Source organism: Austrofundulus limnaeus, unplaced genomic scaffold (genome assembly GCF_001266775.1).
Source record: "Austrofundulus limnaeus strain Quisiro unplaced genomic scaffold, Austrofundulus_limnaeus-1.0 Scaffold1810, whole genome shotgun sequence".
Lineage (NCBI taxonomy): Eukaryota > Metazoa > Chordata > Actinopteri > Cyprinodontiformes > Rivulidae > Austrofundulus > Austrofundulus limnaeus.
In genome coordinates, this window is record NW_013954212.1 from 16,007 (window position 1) to 34,807 (window position 18,801).

Here is an 18,801-nt window from a genome sequence, read left to right on the forward strand (position 1 = left end):
TTGTTTATGTTTCTCAGCAGTGACTGATGAGAAAATCTTATGAGTGGACTCTCAGGTCAAACAAAGACACAAACAGATCGATTACAACTAAGTGAGAGAAGTGAATCGACACTGGAGTCCTCTCAGCTGGCCTGCAGGCTGTCTGAAAATAATCTCCCTTCGTCCTTTCCTCACACATATTTTTTAAAATGTTTTTTATCCTTGTTTTGTTGCTGTGCAACATAGATGAATAATAAAAAGCTCATTACTAATTCCCCAGCTATTTTCAATGCTCTTTAGTGGAAAACACCTAAAATAAATGAATGCATTTGCTGCAGAAGTATATCTTTAGCTTTGCTCTACAAGGAGAGCACAAAACACAGACATGTTTATGTTCAAGCTGCGGTTGATTCACCCTTTGTTTAAACATGGACAGATAGATTGTTGGAATGTCTTTATTTAACCAGGTTAGTCAGCTCATTTATAATGACGCCCTGGCCAAGAGGCAGCAAATACAGGAAAAGGAAAGCACAAGACGGACAATAAACAAACCTCAAATAGTGCAGACCACGTGAGAAGTTAACAAAGAACAATGACAGGTTCACGATACAAATGAGTGACAACGGAGACTGAAGTGGAAATTGCTAAAAGCATGTGCAGCCGTCATCATGCGATGCTCTTGCTGTGTTTTTAAACAATGCAAATGGGACAAAAGAAGTAAGATGTAGGGTTTTTTGCAGCTGATTCCAATCATTAACAGCAGAAAACTGAAATGAGAAACAGCTAAAGGAGGTGCGTGCTTTGGGTATAGAAAGATTAATGTACTTGCTGGAGCAGCAGGTACAAACATTGCTATGGATATTGAGTAATGAGCAGAGGTAGGATGAGGTTTTATAGATCAACAGAAACCAGTTTGTTTGTTTGTGGGAGTGAAGAGAGGACCAGTTCACCAGGGAATACAGAGTGCAGTGATGGGTGCTGAAGGAAGCTCCAGTGACAAATTAAATGGCTGCATGCATGACAAAGTGTGTCCAGTTTATGGAGGAGAGTTGTGGAAGTAGTTCGTCATAGATAAATGTTGGAAGGAATGTCATTTTTACCACATGTGTGTATGTGAATTTACAACTTAGGGTGACTTGAAGAGGTATCTGCGAGCCCAGCGTAAGTCAGATGGGATGACTCCAGACCTGCCAACCAGGGACCTCTTGACTCTCCAGAGAATGGCCTTTGAGATCACCTCGGGTCTGCTGCACCTTCATGAAAACAACTACATCCACAGGTCAGTCCTGAGTCTTATTTCACCTGTTTTTATGTTTCAACCCAACTCAATAATTCAAGGATTTTTAATCTTTATTTTATTATTATTATTTCCTATCAGTGATTTGGCTTTAAGAAACTGCCTCCTGACATCTGACCTTACTGTCAGGATAGGTGACTATGGCCTCTCACACAATCATTATAAGGTACCTGAGTTTGTGCTCCTCTGAAAAATAAACCTAATAAAGAGAAAGTGTGTTTGTGCTACTTCCCATCTTGTTTCATTATATTCTTCTACAGGAGGATTATTACCTGACTCCTGACAAGCTGTGGATCCCTCTGCGGTGGATTGCTCCCGAGCTGCTGGAGGAGTACAGAGGCTCTCTGATTGTCACCGACCAAACTAAAACCAGCAATGTGTGGTAAGTCACAAACTCATGAAGAAAACACTGATTTAGTAAATTCTGTTTTGTTTGGTTTCCAGTATTGTGTACAATCATGCTGAAATGACAGGCGATTATCCAATATATGAAAACCCCTTCAGACATTTGCCTGTATAATAACCCTCAAAAATCTATAATTTTCACAAAAAATCTGGTGTTGGGGTTGCAAGAGGGCTGTTGGCCGTGGGGAAGGCCAGAACATGAGGCGTAGAAGAGCAGGGTAGGAGGATGGGGAGAGGTGGAGATTTATTTTTAGTTTATTTCTACCATAGTGGCAGAGCAGGTTGGGAGATTCATTTTTTTTAGTTTTATTTATTGTTGTATTTATTTTTTATGTACTACAGGCTCTGAGATGTGAAATAAACTTGAAGTTAATTTTTTGAAAAGATCCGTGAGATTTGAAAAATCTGTGTGATTGCCCTATATATGCCCTATAAAAACTCAGGGTCCATACCTTAACCAACAAAATTAAAAGCTTGTTTATATGATTTTTTTAAAGGTTACACATAGTTTGAACTTCTTGGTTATTATTGGTCTTCTAATATTTTTTGTGTTTTTCTGACAGGTCATTAGGGGTGGTGATATGGGAGTTGTTTGAGTTTGGTGCTCAACCCCACAGACACCTGAGCGATGAAGAGGTGCTCACTTTTGTCATCAGGGAGCGACAGATCACGCTGGCCCAGCCCAGACTAAAACTCTCTCATGCAGATTACTGGTTAGTACCTTTTTTATTAACTGTATCATTGTAACCTAAAGTTATATAAATCTGTTTTATCAGACTTATTGTGAATTTTTTTTGTCAGGTATGAAATCATGCAGTCCTGCTGGCTTCCCCCATCACAGCGACCATCCGTCCCTGAAATATCCCTCCTCCTGTCTTCCCTCCTTGCTGCTGAGCGAGGACTGGCAAGGAGGAGTGTCGGGGAGGAGGACGAAGAGGACGAGGAGTATGAAGAGGGCAGAGGAAGGAGAGGGGAGAGCGAGGAATCATTTGAAAGACGCTGGAATCTCCTCCGTCCACCTGCCTTTCAGACCACAGCGAATGAACGGCATCGGGACAGAGAGTTTGGCAGGGACGGCAGAGACAACTCCTACCCTCTGCTGGACCCGGTGGGGAACTGCATCACCCCATCCTCGTCTGAACTGGACGACATCCTGACTGTTACGGAAACTAGCAAAGGCTTAAACTTTGAGTATTTCTGGGAGAAAGCTCACGCCAGACGAGGCTACAAACCTCTTCCTCCTCCTCAGCAAATCCCTACTGTGAACAATAACCACAGACAGAACTTGGACACACCCACTGTTGTGCCAGTGATCAGTGCCCGCAGCCCCTCACTCGCCAGCGAGTACTACATCCGACTGGAGGAGCACACGCCCCAAGACAAGTCGCCGACACTTAAAGGCAGGTCAAAGACGTCTTTACTGTCCGATTCAGTCTGTCCGGGAGACGTGGAGCTTGTGGAGATTCGCAGTGGAATGCTGGGAAAAGAGCGAGTCCCTTATTGTTCTTCCGAGAAGACTGAAAAGACACTCTACACGGTCAGATCGAACGAGGTTCAGCTCCAAGTGCCGAACACCGGCGTGGCAGAGTTCAGGGACACTTCAAGCAGAGTGACGGACTTCTCCGTGGTGGACTTGGGGGACGACGATGAAGTGGTGAATAAAAAGCACAACGGAGCGGATAAAAAGTGCTCGGCAACGTTTCAAGCCCCGCTTCTCCCTCCCAAGCCTCGTTCAATGTCCGTGTCTTCATCCAACCACCTTCACTCCCGTCCCCTCCCCGCCCCGCCTCTCGGCTACAGAGGACTTCCTCACTATACCGTCGGTGGCAAAATCGAAACAGACCCCCATCACACAAGCTCCTGCCCACCTTCTACCCTTGATCACCTCGGCCTCCATCGGACTCGACAGACTCTGCCGCCCTCCCCGTCTCTCTCCCCTTCCATTCCCCCATCAAGCCATCCAATCTACCCTCAAATGTGTCCTCCTCCTCTTCCTCCTCACGCCAAATCTCAACGAAGTCTCCCCAGCTACAGCACAGACACCAGATATGCCAGACCACAGATGCAGAGACCCAGCAGAGACCAACTATACTGTGACACGTCTGAGAACAACAGCAGGCATGCAGCGTCATCACACCCCTCCAAAGAAGCATCACACTCCCGGGCAAAAGACTTTGACTCTCCTATTCGTAGAGAAAACCCACTGCGCGCTATTTATCAAAACCCACCTCACCCTCAGCAAACAAACATCCAGATCGACAGGCAGTCTTCATCAAGTCCCACATACTCAGACGAGGACGACTCCCCTTTCACGTCCCCCGAGAGACCTGGCAGCGGGACGACGGTCACTCACTCCAGCCTGTCTGAAGATGCAGACCCAGCCACCGCAGAGCTTTTCTCACGGGGAATGAAAAGGACCCAGTCCCGCCTCGACACCATCCTGCCGGCCATTTGGAGGGAAGACGCTGAACTTCAGGCGGAGCATGTCGCGGCCGCGAAAAAGTCTCCGATGCATCTGTTTCTGACAGAGATATCAAGTGTGACAGAGGCCAAATCAGAGGAGGAGGAGGAAGAGGAGGAGAAAAGAGACGGAGAGAGATGGGCAAATTTTGTGCTGCCCAGCAAAGGGATGCGCCGCTCCCAGTCATTGATCACAGAGCTCAGCTCAGCAGGACAGTCTTGGGGACAAGAAAAGCACATCAACAGGACAGGAGCCAAGGAGGACGGTGTAATACCAGATGAATCATTCCAGAAAGATCTTTTTCTCACAGAGGTCGACACAGAGAGGATGGACACAGACGAATCAGAAAGTGATTCAGTAAAGTACCTCTATCCTTCAGGTTCCAGGTTGCAGCACTATGTCTGCAGCCCCGGCAGAGAGGCTGAGGAAACCAGCACCAAAGGTATACGGAGATCCCGATCTCTCCTTGCGGAGATCGCTGTCGAGAAGCAGGAATCTGAAATTCAGAAGCCACAGAAAACTGAAATGACAAGGGAGGAGTTCCTAAAAGAGATCCAGTCAGCAGAAACCTTTTTGACTGAAATCATATCGAGACAAACCGCTGCCACAAACAGGATGGAATCAGATCCTCCCACCTCCCCGACACCACTGTCCCCCGAGTACGAGTCCCTGTGCTTTGACCCTGACTCTGCTCAGACCATCCGGTTTCAGACGGAGAGCTCCGTACGGGCAGCCAACAAGGGCAAAGATGACACACAAACCGAGGCCATTTACGCCCAAGTGACCAAACGAGCTAAAAAGAGCGAGGTCAAAGTTTCCATCAGACCCGAGATCCCCAAACTCCACATAGGATCAAATAATCAGCCTCTGAAACTAGAAAGCCAAGGAAACAATGCTGATCACTGCCAGTCCGATGAATTTGTGTTTTCAGAAATAATGCCCAAAAATGGTTTGTTACACAATCAGACACTGGAGTGTCAGAAAGAAGAGGAGGAGGAGAAGGAGGAGGAGTGCTCAGACGGACCTGCCTTACCTGCTAGAGGCGATCTAACAGATCTGTCTCCTTCTGAATCTACTGAGAGTGGAACCGAGTCCAAAAATGTGATGCTGCACGAGAACAACCCTCTTGTTATAAATAAAACTGAGACTGCTGCTGTGGTAGAGAATGGTGACATAATGAAAGATAACCTGCAGGCCAGATCTGAAGGAAAGTGTGATGGTGTGCAGCAGGATCATACCTCAAATTTAGAGAGCTCTAAAAGTGTGGATTTTGAAACCGGTAATAAAGTAAAACACAATCATATCACCGAAAAAGAACCCACATTTTCAGCCAGTCCAAGCACTCCAGAGTGGAATCCGTCCTTTGATGTTTCACTCCTCACCCCCACCGACTCGGTCCTGTCGCCCCTGACCTCCAGCTCAGCAGACGCCCTCACGCCCAGCGACTCGTGGACAGGAGGCGGAGGAAGCGGGTGGCGGGCTCTGGGAAATGAAACGCCTCATCGAGACTCCGCCTATTTCTCGGACAGCGACTGGGAGGGTGATGGAACAAGCAGGAGGAGCAATGGCGATGGCCTTGCCTCCAGGACAAGTGGCGGGCGTGGCGGCGAGCGCGGGACACTGACAGAGATAGAGGAGAACACAGAGGAGGAGGGAGAGGCGAGCGAGAAGAGCCCGTTACGGAACAGTTTGCATGCTTTGTGTAATGAAACGAGAACTGGAAAGGAAAGAACTGTTAATATTTGTGACAACATGGACACAAATGACAGATCTCACTCAGGCACTGAGAAAGATACTCTGAACAAAGGGCTGAAGTCCACACAAAGAGATGATTCTGGCATTTTTCACAACGAGAGCAACAGATCAACCCTGCTGTGTGACGATCTTGAGGTCAAGGACTGCGTTGACTTCATCGATAAGTTGTTTTCCAAACTAGACGATGAGCCTCTGAAAGCTTTGTCGCACAGTGGTGCGTTTGTGATAGACAGCCACTACACGGCTGGCATAATTTCTAAAATAACAGATTACAAATACTCAGAGGGGAGCAACTTAAACCTGCATTCTAAGAGCCCTGCAGAGACGAGTGGTTTAATCATTTCAAAAGACGGCACAAGTGTTCCAGAGACAGAGAATGTCCTGAATGCACCAAAATCCACGAAATCCAGGTTAACCAAAATCTGTGATGTTCAAAGCTCTGAGGGCAGATCGAGAGATGAAACTCTGACAAAAGATGACATGAAGCCCCAGCAGGGCACCGAAGAGAGGGCTGGTCTGGACCACAATGAGCTGGGCCTGAGAAACCTGCTCTGCTCAGACCAGAGAGAAGATTTTGAGGAGGTCCTGGTGGAGACACATCAAAAAGACCTGAAGGAAAAACCTCCGGAGAGCAGAGACACAAGTGTTAATGATTCTAATAAAAATATGAGTAACAATTTGTGTGGGCAGCTGGATGTGATGTCCGAGGAGTGGTGGAGCGCTCTGGAGGAGGATGAGGAAACACCAGGATCTGGAGTTGTTACAGGGGAACTCGACTGCCACCGCTTGGCTCAGCACATATGGCCTGACCAAAATAACCAGTGGGCTTCCCCTGAGAAGAGGTGCCAAGAAGTCGAACTGAGATCTGAGTTTTTCTCTGGAAATAAGGAGTGGCAGAAGAGGGAGAGCTCAATCATCGGTGAACTGAACTGGGAAACTGAAGAAAATGATGAGCTTGCAGGAAGTGAGCCTCACCCTGCTGCGTTGGAGGACTGTGAAGAAACCTGGACCAATGAAACACTGAGTGACAATCTAACTGTGAGGGACATGTGGGTCTCTGATGGTTCAGTCAACCAACCACAGGAGGACGTACAGCAGGAGGAAAACCTTGAAACTTTGGAGGAGATTGACAGTTTCAAGAGAAAGGCAAAGAGAATGAGGTCCGATATCGAAGTAGAAAACGTAGAAATCCCAGATGATGAATCATTTGTGAAAGGAGACAGGCTGGCTTCCTCACGCCTGGAAGGAGACATGGAGGAGAATCAAAACTTTAACAGATGGCCTCAGAATCAGCTCAGAGAGGACCAGACAGCTGTGCACGACCTCAGCCATGCTGTACAGAACAAAAGCTCAAACACATCCATCAGCATCACCGAAGCTCCTCACACAAACTTCTCAGACCAGGAGAATGACAAAGCAGGCTTCAAACCAGAAGCAGAAATCAGACAGTGGTTCACTCAGCAATACACCGAAGAACGAGTGCAAAGAGTCGATGAGGACTACAGAGAAATGCCATTTAGTCCCATTACCTTTGAAGCACTGAAAGACGCAGATCAGTCATATCCAGAGATGGACAATTTCAGTTCGGTGGATTTTCCAAGTCCACCTCGGAGCATAGATCTCGACGTACAAGACGATAAACTGGAAAGTTTAGATGACTCTTTTCCCAGCCCACCACCCTCTGTTATAGAAGCAGAGGACTTTATTACTCACATTAATCTAGAAGACTTTAACACCAGCTCTGAGACAGAGTCGTATATTTCACCACCCGACAATGCAGACGTCTCAGAGCAGCCCCCGCAAGATTTACCACCCGCTGCAACTCAGAATAAAGGGATCTCGGCCAATCTGAGCCTCACCTCTGTGCACATAATACTTACAGATGATAACAACTTTACATCAGACATAGAAAGTCAGGATCATCATGGTAACTTTTCACAGAGAACTTCTCCTGCAGTTCCTTCCACAGCCCCGAATGTGCTGAAAAACATCCCTGAGTTGTTGATTTCAGAGTGGAAAGATTTGGACGAGGAACCGCTGGAGGATTTTGAGAAACTGGAGCAGCTCTGCTGCATCTCTGGGGACGAGGAGGAAACTTTGGGGGAGCTTTTCTTTGGAAACCTTGAGCTCCTGGAGTCTTTGAAGAAAAGCCCTGATCAGAAGGGCGCAGGTGAAACCGAATCAGGCGATGAAATATGGTCTTCCCCCGAGGGAAGCGGGGTGGATTTAAAAGCAGAAGAGATCTCTGATGAGTCGAATCAGGTGGCGGAATCTTATAAAACAGAGATCATGGATTCCCAAGACAATCTGTCGTCACCAGAAGAGAGGAATGATGAGCAGAGATCACCTGAAGTTAAAGACCAGGGGTGTCTTTCCAAGATGACGACCAAAAACGGCCTGAGGATGCAGGTGAGTGCGTCCACTCGCAATTCTCTCAGCTAGCATAGAGCTGCTTCCTGCGTGACCTTTCCTTTAATTTTGGTTTGACTTTAATGCTTCAGGTGTGCGAGGAGAGGCTGCAGTTCTCCCTCAGCGAAAACGTGAAAACAAACGTTCTTTGGGGTGACGACGTGAAGGAGACTGTTACGCTCCGGCCCTGGGGGGAAAACATCACAGAAAGCAGCTGTGAGCCGAAAGAGCAAACAGAAGATGAGAGGTACAGAGGCTGAAAGTGGCCAAATAATCAACCTCAAATCTTCATATAAAGTTGGGCCAGGGGATTTTTAACTTGTCTAGCTCACAATGACATCACTTTATGCTTATCTTAGTAGACACCTGTGTTATAATTCTATTTAAACTCTTGATTAATGGTGCAGGATATTTGTTTGATGTCATGAATTGAGTATACAGGTTAGTGCCAAATCTGAACAATGATTTTCGGTGTTTTCATTCATGATCACACACATTAGAATAAAAACTTCCACACGAGGTGAAGGTTAGACCAGTTGAAGATGCTGTTTTTAGAAATCCTGTTAGATTTTCTTCAGAATTTATTTATTTTGTAGAAAATGGATACAGCAAAATTGTTCAAACTCATGTTGTTTTATTTTTTCTCTGCAATAATCACCACAAAGATATCATGCAAAATCCCCCTTTCTAGCTGTTAAATGCATGTTGTTGTACTTGGAGTCTCTAGGAATGCAGAAGAGTTTAAGTTTGTCTCCTGGTGCTGTGTCGATATCTTTATATTCTATTGGGATCATATTTTTCAATCCACCAATGTCTATTATATTTTCTGAACAATTACATCACAATATTCGCTGTGGAACTTCTTAACAAACATCAGGCTTACCAATTTTGTGAATTAGTGGTGTCATCATTCTCCTCTGGCTCTGGGTCAGACTCTGGCTTCAACCTGTGAGGCTGGATGGACAAGTCTTCTCCTGTTGACATCTTTTAATTATTTGTAAATAAAATGTTTTTCTCAAAATACAAAAATGGCTGAACAGGGTGGAGAAGGCAGTGTGTGAAATGTCTTGTTTGCATTTAAAGACACTGCACTAAAGTGACGTAGCTCAGAACAGGAGTGAAAGAGGGGCATGTGGAGTTACAATAAGGAGAAATTCAGACCAAAGCATTGCAGGTCCACTTTCTATAGACCCCAACTGAATGATTTAAACCTGAAAAGGAAGGATTTAAAAGCATGATATATCTCCTTTAATGCCACAGTCTGAATCATCAGGTGTGAATTAGTAGAATAAACCTGACATTTACTGCCGTTGTTTATTTGAAAGCTGTGGACAAGTTACGACATCCCATCATTTTATCCCACAGAACTTATTAAAATAAAAGTTTTGTTTGTTTGTTTTTTTAATTTAGTGTTCTTTAGAGTTTTTAACAGAGGTCATTATCTTACCTGCAGCAGAAATTGTTCAGGTAGACATTTCAAAAGAGAAAAAGACAAGCTAATGGATAGTCAGAATGGGCTCGGATCCCAAACAAATTTCAAATACCATAGGAAAACAACTCTAATCTGACCTAAATGTTCTCACAGTTCATTTGTTTGTTTCTTACAGCAATAAAGCTGCATCAAACAGCTAAAATGTTTCATGTTGAAACCGTTTTGATTTGCCTTCAGTGCTAATAACCATAGATGAACATGTAATCATGTAATGCAGAACTGATGGCCGTGTAAGTGTTTAAAGAATAGCATTCTTCTGAAACAGTGTGAGATTTTTGAGATTGAAATTGTTTTTAGATCGCAAAAATATGTTCAGAAGAGCAACAGCTTGTCTACCCTGTTAAAACTTCTGCCCCAATTCTCTAAATTGACTCAGATGCTGTCTGTAGCAGGTGAGATAATGACTACTGATAACTCCAAAGAGTCACACGTTGACAAATAATGTAAATTTTGTAAACATCATTTTTCTTTATTTCAGCCAAGAGGATCAGGAGGCTGACTCCAACAATCAGCCACCCAGAGAGTTTGATCAAACTAAACCTGAGCCCCTCACTGTGCTTGAACAACCTGAGATAACCACATCTCAACCTGCAGCTAACCAGACAATGAAAGGTAGAACAACAGATTTTAGCTCAATATGTCTTTTTTCATTTGAAATTGGCTGTGGTGGCCATCTTGTATTTGCAAATCTAGGTTAATTTTCTTTATTTATACATGTATGTGCCACTGCCTCCCTAAATAATACCTGTGCCACCTTTGTGCCACCCCTTCCAAAAACGTCTAGCTCCGCCCATGCAGTAGAGTTTTAACGCCTAATAAATGAGGGAAGGTAACATCAAACTGTCTATGAAATTAATTCAGTGTTCAACTTTAAAAAACAAATTGAAAATGATTACACTTCTTGGTTCATGGGTCAGGAAAAAAATTATAAATCATAAGGCCTTTTTACACAAATTATGTCCAACACCTCTTCTCACTGTTTATTTTTATAGCTAAGCTCGCCCGTCTATCTCTCGCACTCCCCCCTCTTGCTCTGAATCTCCCTCTTACCCCGAGCGGCAAAGCTGGATTTGGGACCGGGGCCATCGGAAACCGCATCGGAAGACGAAGAGGCCTATCGTCAGGAAGCGACCAGGATGAGGAAGAGGAGGAGGAGCAAGAGGACGAAGGCTCCCGCAGGGTGATTGTCATCACAGAGACCGACGTGGACAAACGCATCGGGCTGAGGAGTCTGCTGAAATCACCCAAAGAACCGCTGGACAGAGAGCGGGATCGAGGACGGAACGTGTCCTTCTTTGATGATGTCACCATCTATCTCTTTGATCAGGTATTATAAATACTGTATGATGCATTGAAGAGTTGTTTACATTAAAATGATGCTGATCTTTTCTACAACAGGAAACTCCAACCAACGAGTTGAGCTCACCAGCTCCTACGAGTCCATCTGCTGTGTTTGTGAAAAGCAGCAAGGTGGACCTTCTTGGTGAGTTAATGACAAGATGCAGGAGAACAGCTGTATACTCTGTTAGCAAAATATCTCTTGAACCACTTTTTAATGAAACTTTCAGAAAGTGATCTTTTGGTTTACATCTACGACTGATTAACTTCTGGTCTAAACCCAATTCAGCAGAGGCGCATAGTAACTAAGTACATTTACTTTGTTACAGGACTTAAGATAGTATTTGTTTAAATCACAACTTTTATTTTAATTTTGTTACATTCAAAACATAAAAATGGTGCTTTTACTTCTTTACATTAAGATTTAACACCTCGTTACACGTTACAAATTTAAATATGATTGAACTTTTGTTGTTGTGTATAGAATTTATTTTGTTTTTAGATGAAAATTTATAAAGATCTTGACCTTGAAATAATCCAGTATAAAAGAACAGACACACTTTAAGATTAGGTACAATAAACCATAAACAGTAACTTTATTCTCTCACCTACAAAAAAGAAGTTCAAAGCAGCACAATGACAACCTGATATCTAACAGAAACATCTCTTATACAGCTGTCAACTCCATCATGATGAAGTGCTTCACTTTGTGTTGTTTGAAGTGGCTTTTCATACTTTTGGCCACAAGATAGAGCCAAAGAAGACTGTGTTGAAAAGCTTAGTTTGAGTAATGAACCCTTTTTCAAAGCAAGCTTCAGTGCTTCAGAAAAGCTTAATTTGCCCATCACTAGTTGAACGCGTTTTGAGAGCAGACTGATCCTTGGGTGCTGGGCCTTTGGACCTAGATACCTGTGAGATGAATGGTATGGTGAGGCGAGGATCTGACGCTGATTGACTGCAGCTGGGAGCATGACGCGGTGATTGGATGGAGCAGGAGAGGTGGAGAGAGTCTTCCAGTCTAAATTTACACCTAGGCTTTATTTTTACAGATATTACGCTTAAATTAAAGTAGCTGAGATTTAGCTCCAACTTATACTTTGAGCTCTAACAGATTGCATGAGGTCTTTGTTCAAAATATCGGCATTAACTAGTTGAAAGATTTCAGTAAAACTTTCAGAAAACAATCAATTAAAGTACACCTACTTTGTGTTTAAGCAGGGAGGCTGCTTATCCAACTGAAACCAGAAAAAACAAAAATGATGATGAATCAGTCAGTTTTATAGTAGCTGAGAGTCATACTCAACAAATTGCATGATCTAAGTTTAAACTTAGGCTTTGACAGTTTTACTATATAAACCTGTGTGCAGAATTATATGAAACGTTCAGACATTGAACATGGTTGTATCTGCCACTGAGTTTAAACTCTGGGTGATGCGCATTTTTTTTCACTTTTGTTTTGTTAGTTTCCAGTTTGAGGTGACCGACGACGACCACTAACTCGTCCCCAAAACAGAAAACCTTCATTTCAACCATCTCTCCTCAGAATAAGCAGCCAAATTTAAACTGCTGGAATTGCCCTGCTTGGCTCTGTGACGTGTGGATCAGAGCGAGGAGGGGACAGTAATCCTGCACTCGACAAAACGTGTCCTAAACCGTGTCTCCCCAAACACATTTTAAGCCTCTGGCTTTTTACTTCCTCTCCCTCTTTAACATTCGACTCCTTGTTTCACAGCATAACAAAAACTGGTGATCAGACTTTTTTATGTCAACAGACTCACTAAAATTAGATATTTTCATGATGTTTTGAAGCCTTTTGGAGTTGAGATGTCAAGACTCGAAGAGATGAATCTGTTTTTATTTAAGTTATTTTTAACTCAAACTTTTCTGTTTTGAAAGTCCACCCTCTTTCACATCTAGGGTTTTACATATCAGGACTTCATAAAAAATGACCTGGTTCTAAAATGATTCAAGTCTAAATGTTCTGTTGTGGATTTGCTGCTGTTTGGGATAATTTAGAGGGTTTTTTTCCCCCTCCTGCCTCTCTTCCAAACAAGCCCTATCAGCCCTTTTCTAATTATCCCATCTTGCATAGTTTCTATTTTTCAGTTTCTCTGAGCATTTCACAGTCTGAGCTTCAGGGTGAATTTACCTGTGAATGATCTTTCTCTCTGTAAAAAGATGGACTCCAAATTGTTTGGAAATGATTTTTAACCTTTTCCAGATTGATGAGCAGCAGCACCTGCTTCTTGAAGTAAGATTTAAATCATTTTAGGACGTGGTGAAGATCAGATCAAACTTATTTTCATTCCATGTAAAACTCTAAAACTGTCAGAGGCTGCTTTATTTTTCTTGCAACTCTATGTGGATTCTTAGAATATATTTTGTCTTGTTTTTTTTTTTTTGTTTGAACGGTCCTGAAGCTACAGTATGTGTTTCCTGGTCATAAAAACTTTGCACATAAAATAAGGATGTTTGTGTTTGGTAGATTATTTCTTTGTTGTAACAATGCTTCTTGGCAATACTATATTGTTGGAAAGCCTGTAAACTTTCCTTTTAAATGGTGCTACATTTGTAAAGAACATGTATTTGTGGGGTGAGCAGTAGAGCTGAGTACTATGTGGGTTGTGCACGTGAAAAATTACCCAAATTCTCTGTCAAGCAAAAAGAAAAAAAAAACTGTATAGGTCCTCTGGACGGGTTCTTTAATGAAACGTTTCGTCTCTTCTCCAAGAGACTTCTTCAGTCTGAGAGTTTCAGGCAAAATTCAGGCTTTTAAGCCCTGCCTCCATGTGACTGATACTCACATCACATGGCTATCGTTGTCACCTAATTAGCACCTATTGTTAACAGGGGGTGGAGTGATACTGGCAATAGCAGCACTGTAGGAGGGGGACAACTGAAAACGGAGGCCTCCACCTCTCTGTCAAGCAGCTTCTTCTGCTGTTGCCATTGACACTGGTTTTGAGCTTCTGGTAACTCTAGGTCCCGCCAATTGTTGCCAAGAAAAATAGTTATATAAAGAAATAATCTACCAAACATTAAAATGAAGCAACATTTTTGGGGGTGGGACAACAATAAAACAATAAATTACACATTTCTCACTAATCCAACAGTTTTAACTGATGAGACTTTTTTTTCATTAGGGCCGAGCAAAAACAAAGACTCAAAAAGGAAAGAAGAGTTTTCATTCAAGCCAAGGTCACCAGTGGGAGCCAATCCTGTGACGTCATCGCGCTTCACCGTCAGCCCCGCTGACGACCCCCATATGGTGTGACGTTAAACATCGTTACAGGAACCGCCAGAGATGAACCCTCGCCGAGTGGCCAATGAATTTATCCGACAACCAGCCATTCACCCAGAAAAGATATTTTTTTATTGAAGAAAAAAAAAGGCAACGGAAAGAATGAGACTCCGATTCTAAAAAAAAAAAAAAATGCTGGACACATTCCGGATTTTACCAGAGACAGGATTTTGTACGACGATGCTGAGCTCCCGCCTGCCGCTGTTTACAGAGTTTATTTGTAGTCCTTTGGCAACAGACGTCTTTGGAAAAGACAACAAATGCTGTGAAAAGAAGAACCTGGAGCTTTGTAAAATCTGAAACTAATTTGTCAGCTATGCAGTGGGAGTCTTGCTGTACCAGCTTACCTTCTATTTTTATTATTTATTTTTCCCTGCTTCATTCTGTTGAATACTTTTTATGTGGAGAATGCACTTTCCTCAGTCGTTCATCTGTCTCTGTAAATGCTTGGATTGATTCCCGTCTGGACATTTTCCTTTGCAGTCAGTTCGCTGTTCTTGTAGGCAGCAATTTGACTCCTGTGTTTGAAAATTTTCCTTAGCATTTGTACAAAACTCATGATAGAAGTGTAAACGATATTATTTTAGAACTTTTATTTAAGATGAATTCTTGGTCTACACACTCAACTATTTCTTTAAGCTTAAATTTAGGGTAAAACTTTTTTCTTACACTATTGTAATTATTTATGCAAAGTCATGTAATTAATTTTATTTATTTATTTATTTATTTATTTATTTATTTATTTATTTGCTTTAGTGCTGTTTACATTTATGAGCTATAAATTGTTTGGGATGGAATGCGCCTAAGTTCTCTAAAATCTTCATAACAAATAAAATATTTTCCCCAAACATCTTGATTGCTGGAAAAAAAATGTATTTTCTATAATTTTATTTGTTAATTTCTGGCAAACTTTACTGTATGGAAATATGTCCTGTAATGTTTAAATATTTTTCCCAAAGTCAAATAATTTTCAGCCAACTTATCTCCTTTTTTGTTTGTTTGTTTGTTTGTTTGTTTGTTTGTTTGTTTGTTTGTTTGTTTGTTTGTTTGTTTGTTTGATAAAGGTTAAATGTAGCTTAGCGCCACGAATCGAAGTTTTTCATGAGTAAATTAGTTCCATTTGTTTGCATTTCTGATATTTAAGTCCTTTGTTGATTTTTTTTATACTATTACCAGTTGATCATGCAGCAGAGGCCCAGCTTGTCTGTTTAGTCTGTTTAAATGTTGGTTTAAAAAAAGTAATGTTTGAAAATGATTTTCAAAGGGGGTGATGTACAAACAAGGGGAAATAAAAGCTAAAATTGTGAACCTCTCTTTTGAACTTTTTCATGATAGTAAACGCAGGGTTTTGAGGAGAATTTTTTAAAAATAAAATAAAATAAAATTCCGTGTTGAACCTCAGAATCGGTTTGAATTATACTGACTTCATTTCCCAGAAGGCTTTGGAAGCTCACCGATGCTCGTGACGTATTTAGTTCGCGACGCAACCATCAGAGCTCAAACAAACCAGGGCAGAAACGTCAATTTTAACTGCATAATAAGTCTTTATTGTTTTCTGAAGTCTTTATTTTTAATAATCAATATTCAATTGGCCGGCATTTAATCTTTAAAGGTAAGTTTAGACATTTCAAATAAACTGAGTAACGTTCAACAGACGTTTATTATGCTAGCTAGCTAAGCGCAGACTCGGTGTAAACTCTGGTAAAAATGATTCCATTTACGTATTTAGATTTATTTGTTTGTTTGTTGTTTGTGTTCTACATCTTTGAAAGTGTTGTTTAAATGGTAATAAATTTAAAACAAGAAATTAACTGTTACTAAGTTGTGTTAAATTCTCTCGCATGCTGTGTGTTATATATGAAGAGGTAAAAGTGTTTTTTTTTCCTACAAAGCAAAATATTGCATTTTTTGTGTGAACCCTATGAACATTTGACTTGTTTCACTAATTTGCGAAATTACTGGAAAAACAGTAAAATTAAGTGTGTAGAAGAACATTTGACATTTTCTTGCAGTGTATGAATGTTCAGGACTACACTCACCGGCCACTTTATTAGGTACACCACGCTAGTAACGTGTTGGACCCCCTTTTGCCTTCAGAACTGCCTCAATTCTTCATGGCATAGATTCAACAAGGTGCTGGAAGCATTCCTCAGAGATTTTGGTCCATATTGACATGATGGCATCACACAGTTGCCGCAGATTTGTCGGCTGCACATCCATGATGCGAATCTCCCGTTCCACCACATCCCAAAGATGCTCTATTGGATTGAGATCTGGTGACTGTGGAGGCCATTTGAGTACAGTGAACTCATTGTCATGTTCAAGAAACCAGTCTGAGATGATTCCAGCTTTATGACATGGCGCATTATCCTGCTGAAAGTAGCCATCAGATGTTGGGTACATTGTGGTCATAAAGGGATGGACATGGTCAGCAACAATACTCAGGTAGGCTGTGGCGTTGCAACGATGCTCAATTGGTACCAAGGGGCCCAAAGAGTGCCAAGAAAAGATTCCCCACACCATGACACCACCACCACCAGCCTGAACTGTTGATACAAGGCAGGATGGATCCATGCTTTCGTGTTGTTGACGCCAAATTCTGACCCTACCATCCGAATGTCGCAGCAGAAATCGAGACTCATCAGACCAGGCAACGTTTTTCCAATCTTCTCTTGTCCAATTTCGATGAGCTTGTGCAAATTGTAGCCTCAGTTTCCTGTTCTTAGCTGAAAGGAGTGGCACCCGGTGTGGTCTTCTGCTGCTGAAGCCCATCTGCCTCAAAGTTCGACATGTTGTGTGTTCAGAGATGCTCTTCTGCCTACCTTGGTTGTAACAGGTGGTTATTTGAGTCACTGTTGCCTTTCTATCAGCTCGAACCAGTCTGCCCATTCTCCTCTGACCTCTGGCATCAACAAGGCATTTCCGCCCACAGGACTGCCGCTCACTGGATGTTTTTTCTTTTTCGGACCATTCTCTGTAAACCCTAGAGATGGTTGTGCGTGAAAATCCCAGTAGATCAGCAGTTTCTGAAATACTCAGACCAGCCCTTCTGGCACCAACAACCATGCCACGTTCAAAGGCACTCAAATCACCTTTCTTCCCCATACTGATGCTCGGTTTGAACTGCAGGAGATTGTCTTGACCATGTCTACATGCCTAAATGCACTGAGTTGCCGCCATGTGATTGGCTGATTAGAAATTAAGTGTTAATGAGCAGTTGGACAGGTGTACCTAATAAAGTGGCCGGTGAGTGTATGTTCTTGTAGAAAAATTATCTCCTTTCACATCCGTTTCACTGAAGCGCTTTTTGTTTGATAGAATTAAGAGATTTATTTCAATAAATAATGTAGTTTATTAAGCACATTTTCTCAGAATCCTGATACTTTCTCCTGTTGGTTAATTTTTTAAAAATAGTTTAATAGTTTTTTCTGACACAAACAAACTTTTTATGGTTTTCTGGTTTGATAGGGAAAATGAAGCATACTTAATAATACTTGTCCTACCATAGTATTGCCTCAGCACCTGGGGAAACACATTAAGATCCAGGTTGGTTCATACAGATCTGAAGCTTTTGTGGAATTATATTCTTTATGGGTAACAGGTTGAGCTTTTCAGTCTGCTGTGTATTTTAATGCTATAAGTTTGTCTTATTTGGCGATGTAGTAAATTAGATCATATGCTCCATTTCTGATTGGTTATTTATGTTTCACCTCTGTGAATTTGTCCTATGTGCCAAATATTTTCCATCTCTCTGCAGATGTCATTGGCAGACGAGCTTCTGGCTGACCTGGAGGAGGCTGGAGATGAAGGAGAGGACGGGTTGTATCCAGAGGACGAAGAAGGAGAAAGTGATGGAGAGGGGCCCCAGGGAAGGGCGGAGGGAGGGCTGGAAGACATTCCAGAGGAGATGGAAGTGGACTACAGTAAAGCTGAGAGTGTTGCATCCATCGCTAAGCTCCGCAACAGCAAACAGGTTGGTTTTATTGGAAGCTTTGTAGGTTTTAAATAATATTGAGTTGTATAAAAGTATAAAGGTAAAAAATGAGGTGATATTTGTAATAAGACCTTTTTAACCCTGTTGTGTGTTTTAAAGTTTTCAGAGATCATGGACAAAATCTCAGAATATATAGGAAAGCAACGTAAAAACTCAGATGGTGAGTCTGATATGTTTTAGATTCATCCCAGTTAATATTTATTACATAAAACAATTTTTGCTGTTTGTACTCAAGATTATTGGTTATGATTAGAAGTTCCTCACATCTAGTTACAATTAAATACTCTAATTGGGCCTCATGCAAGAACATGTTCGTATTCTTATCCTAAATTTCTCTTACTTTTGTTCGTACAAAGGGTTCGTACGAACA

General features: G+C 42.1%; 2 protein-coding genes across 2 annotated transcripts; both read left to right on the top strand.

Annotated features, from left to right (window-relative positions):
* Positions 1–1,109: 1,109 nt before the first annotated feature.
* Positions 1,110–15,745, top strand: LOC106536421 (uncharacterized; the record flags this gene model as incomplete). The annotated part of the gene is given in 10 exon segments (XM_014033705.1): positions 1,110–1,258; positions 1,358–1,442; positions 1,537–1,658; positions 2,245–2,394; positions 2,483–8,306; positions 8,399–8,553; positions 10,277–10,410; positions 10,791–11,125; positions 11,197–11,281; positions 14,280–15,745. Coding segments are annotated over 10 exon segments (7,170 nt in total), but the record flags the coding sequence as incomplete, so codon positions are not given.
* Positions 15,746–15,890: 145 nt separating this feature from the next.
* Positions 15,891–18,591, top strand: LOC106536422 (U4/U6 small nuclear ribonucleoprotein Prp31; the record flags this gene model as incomplete). Its single annotated transcript, XM_014033706.1, is given in 3 exon segments — positions 15,891–16,049; positions 18,195–18,410; positions 18,531–18,591. Coding segments are annotated over 2 exon segments (277 nt in total), but the record flags the coding sequence as incomplete, so codon positions are not given.
* Positions 18,592–18,801: the final 210 nt, after the last annotated feature.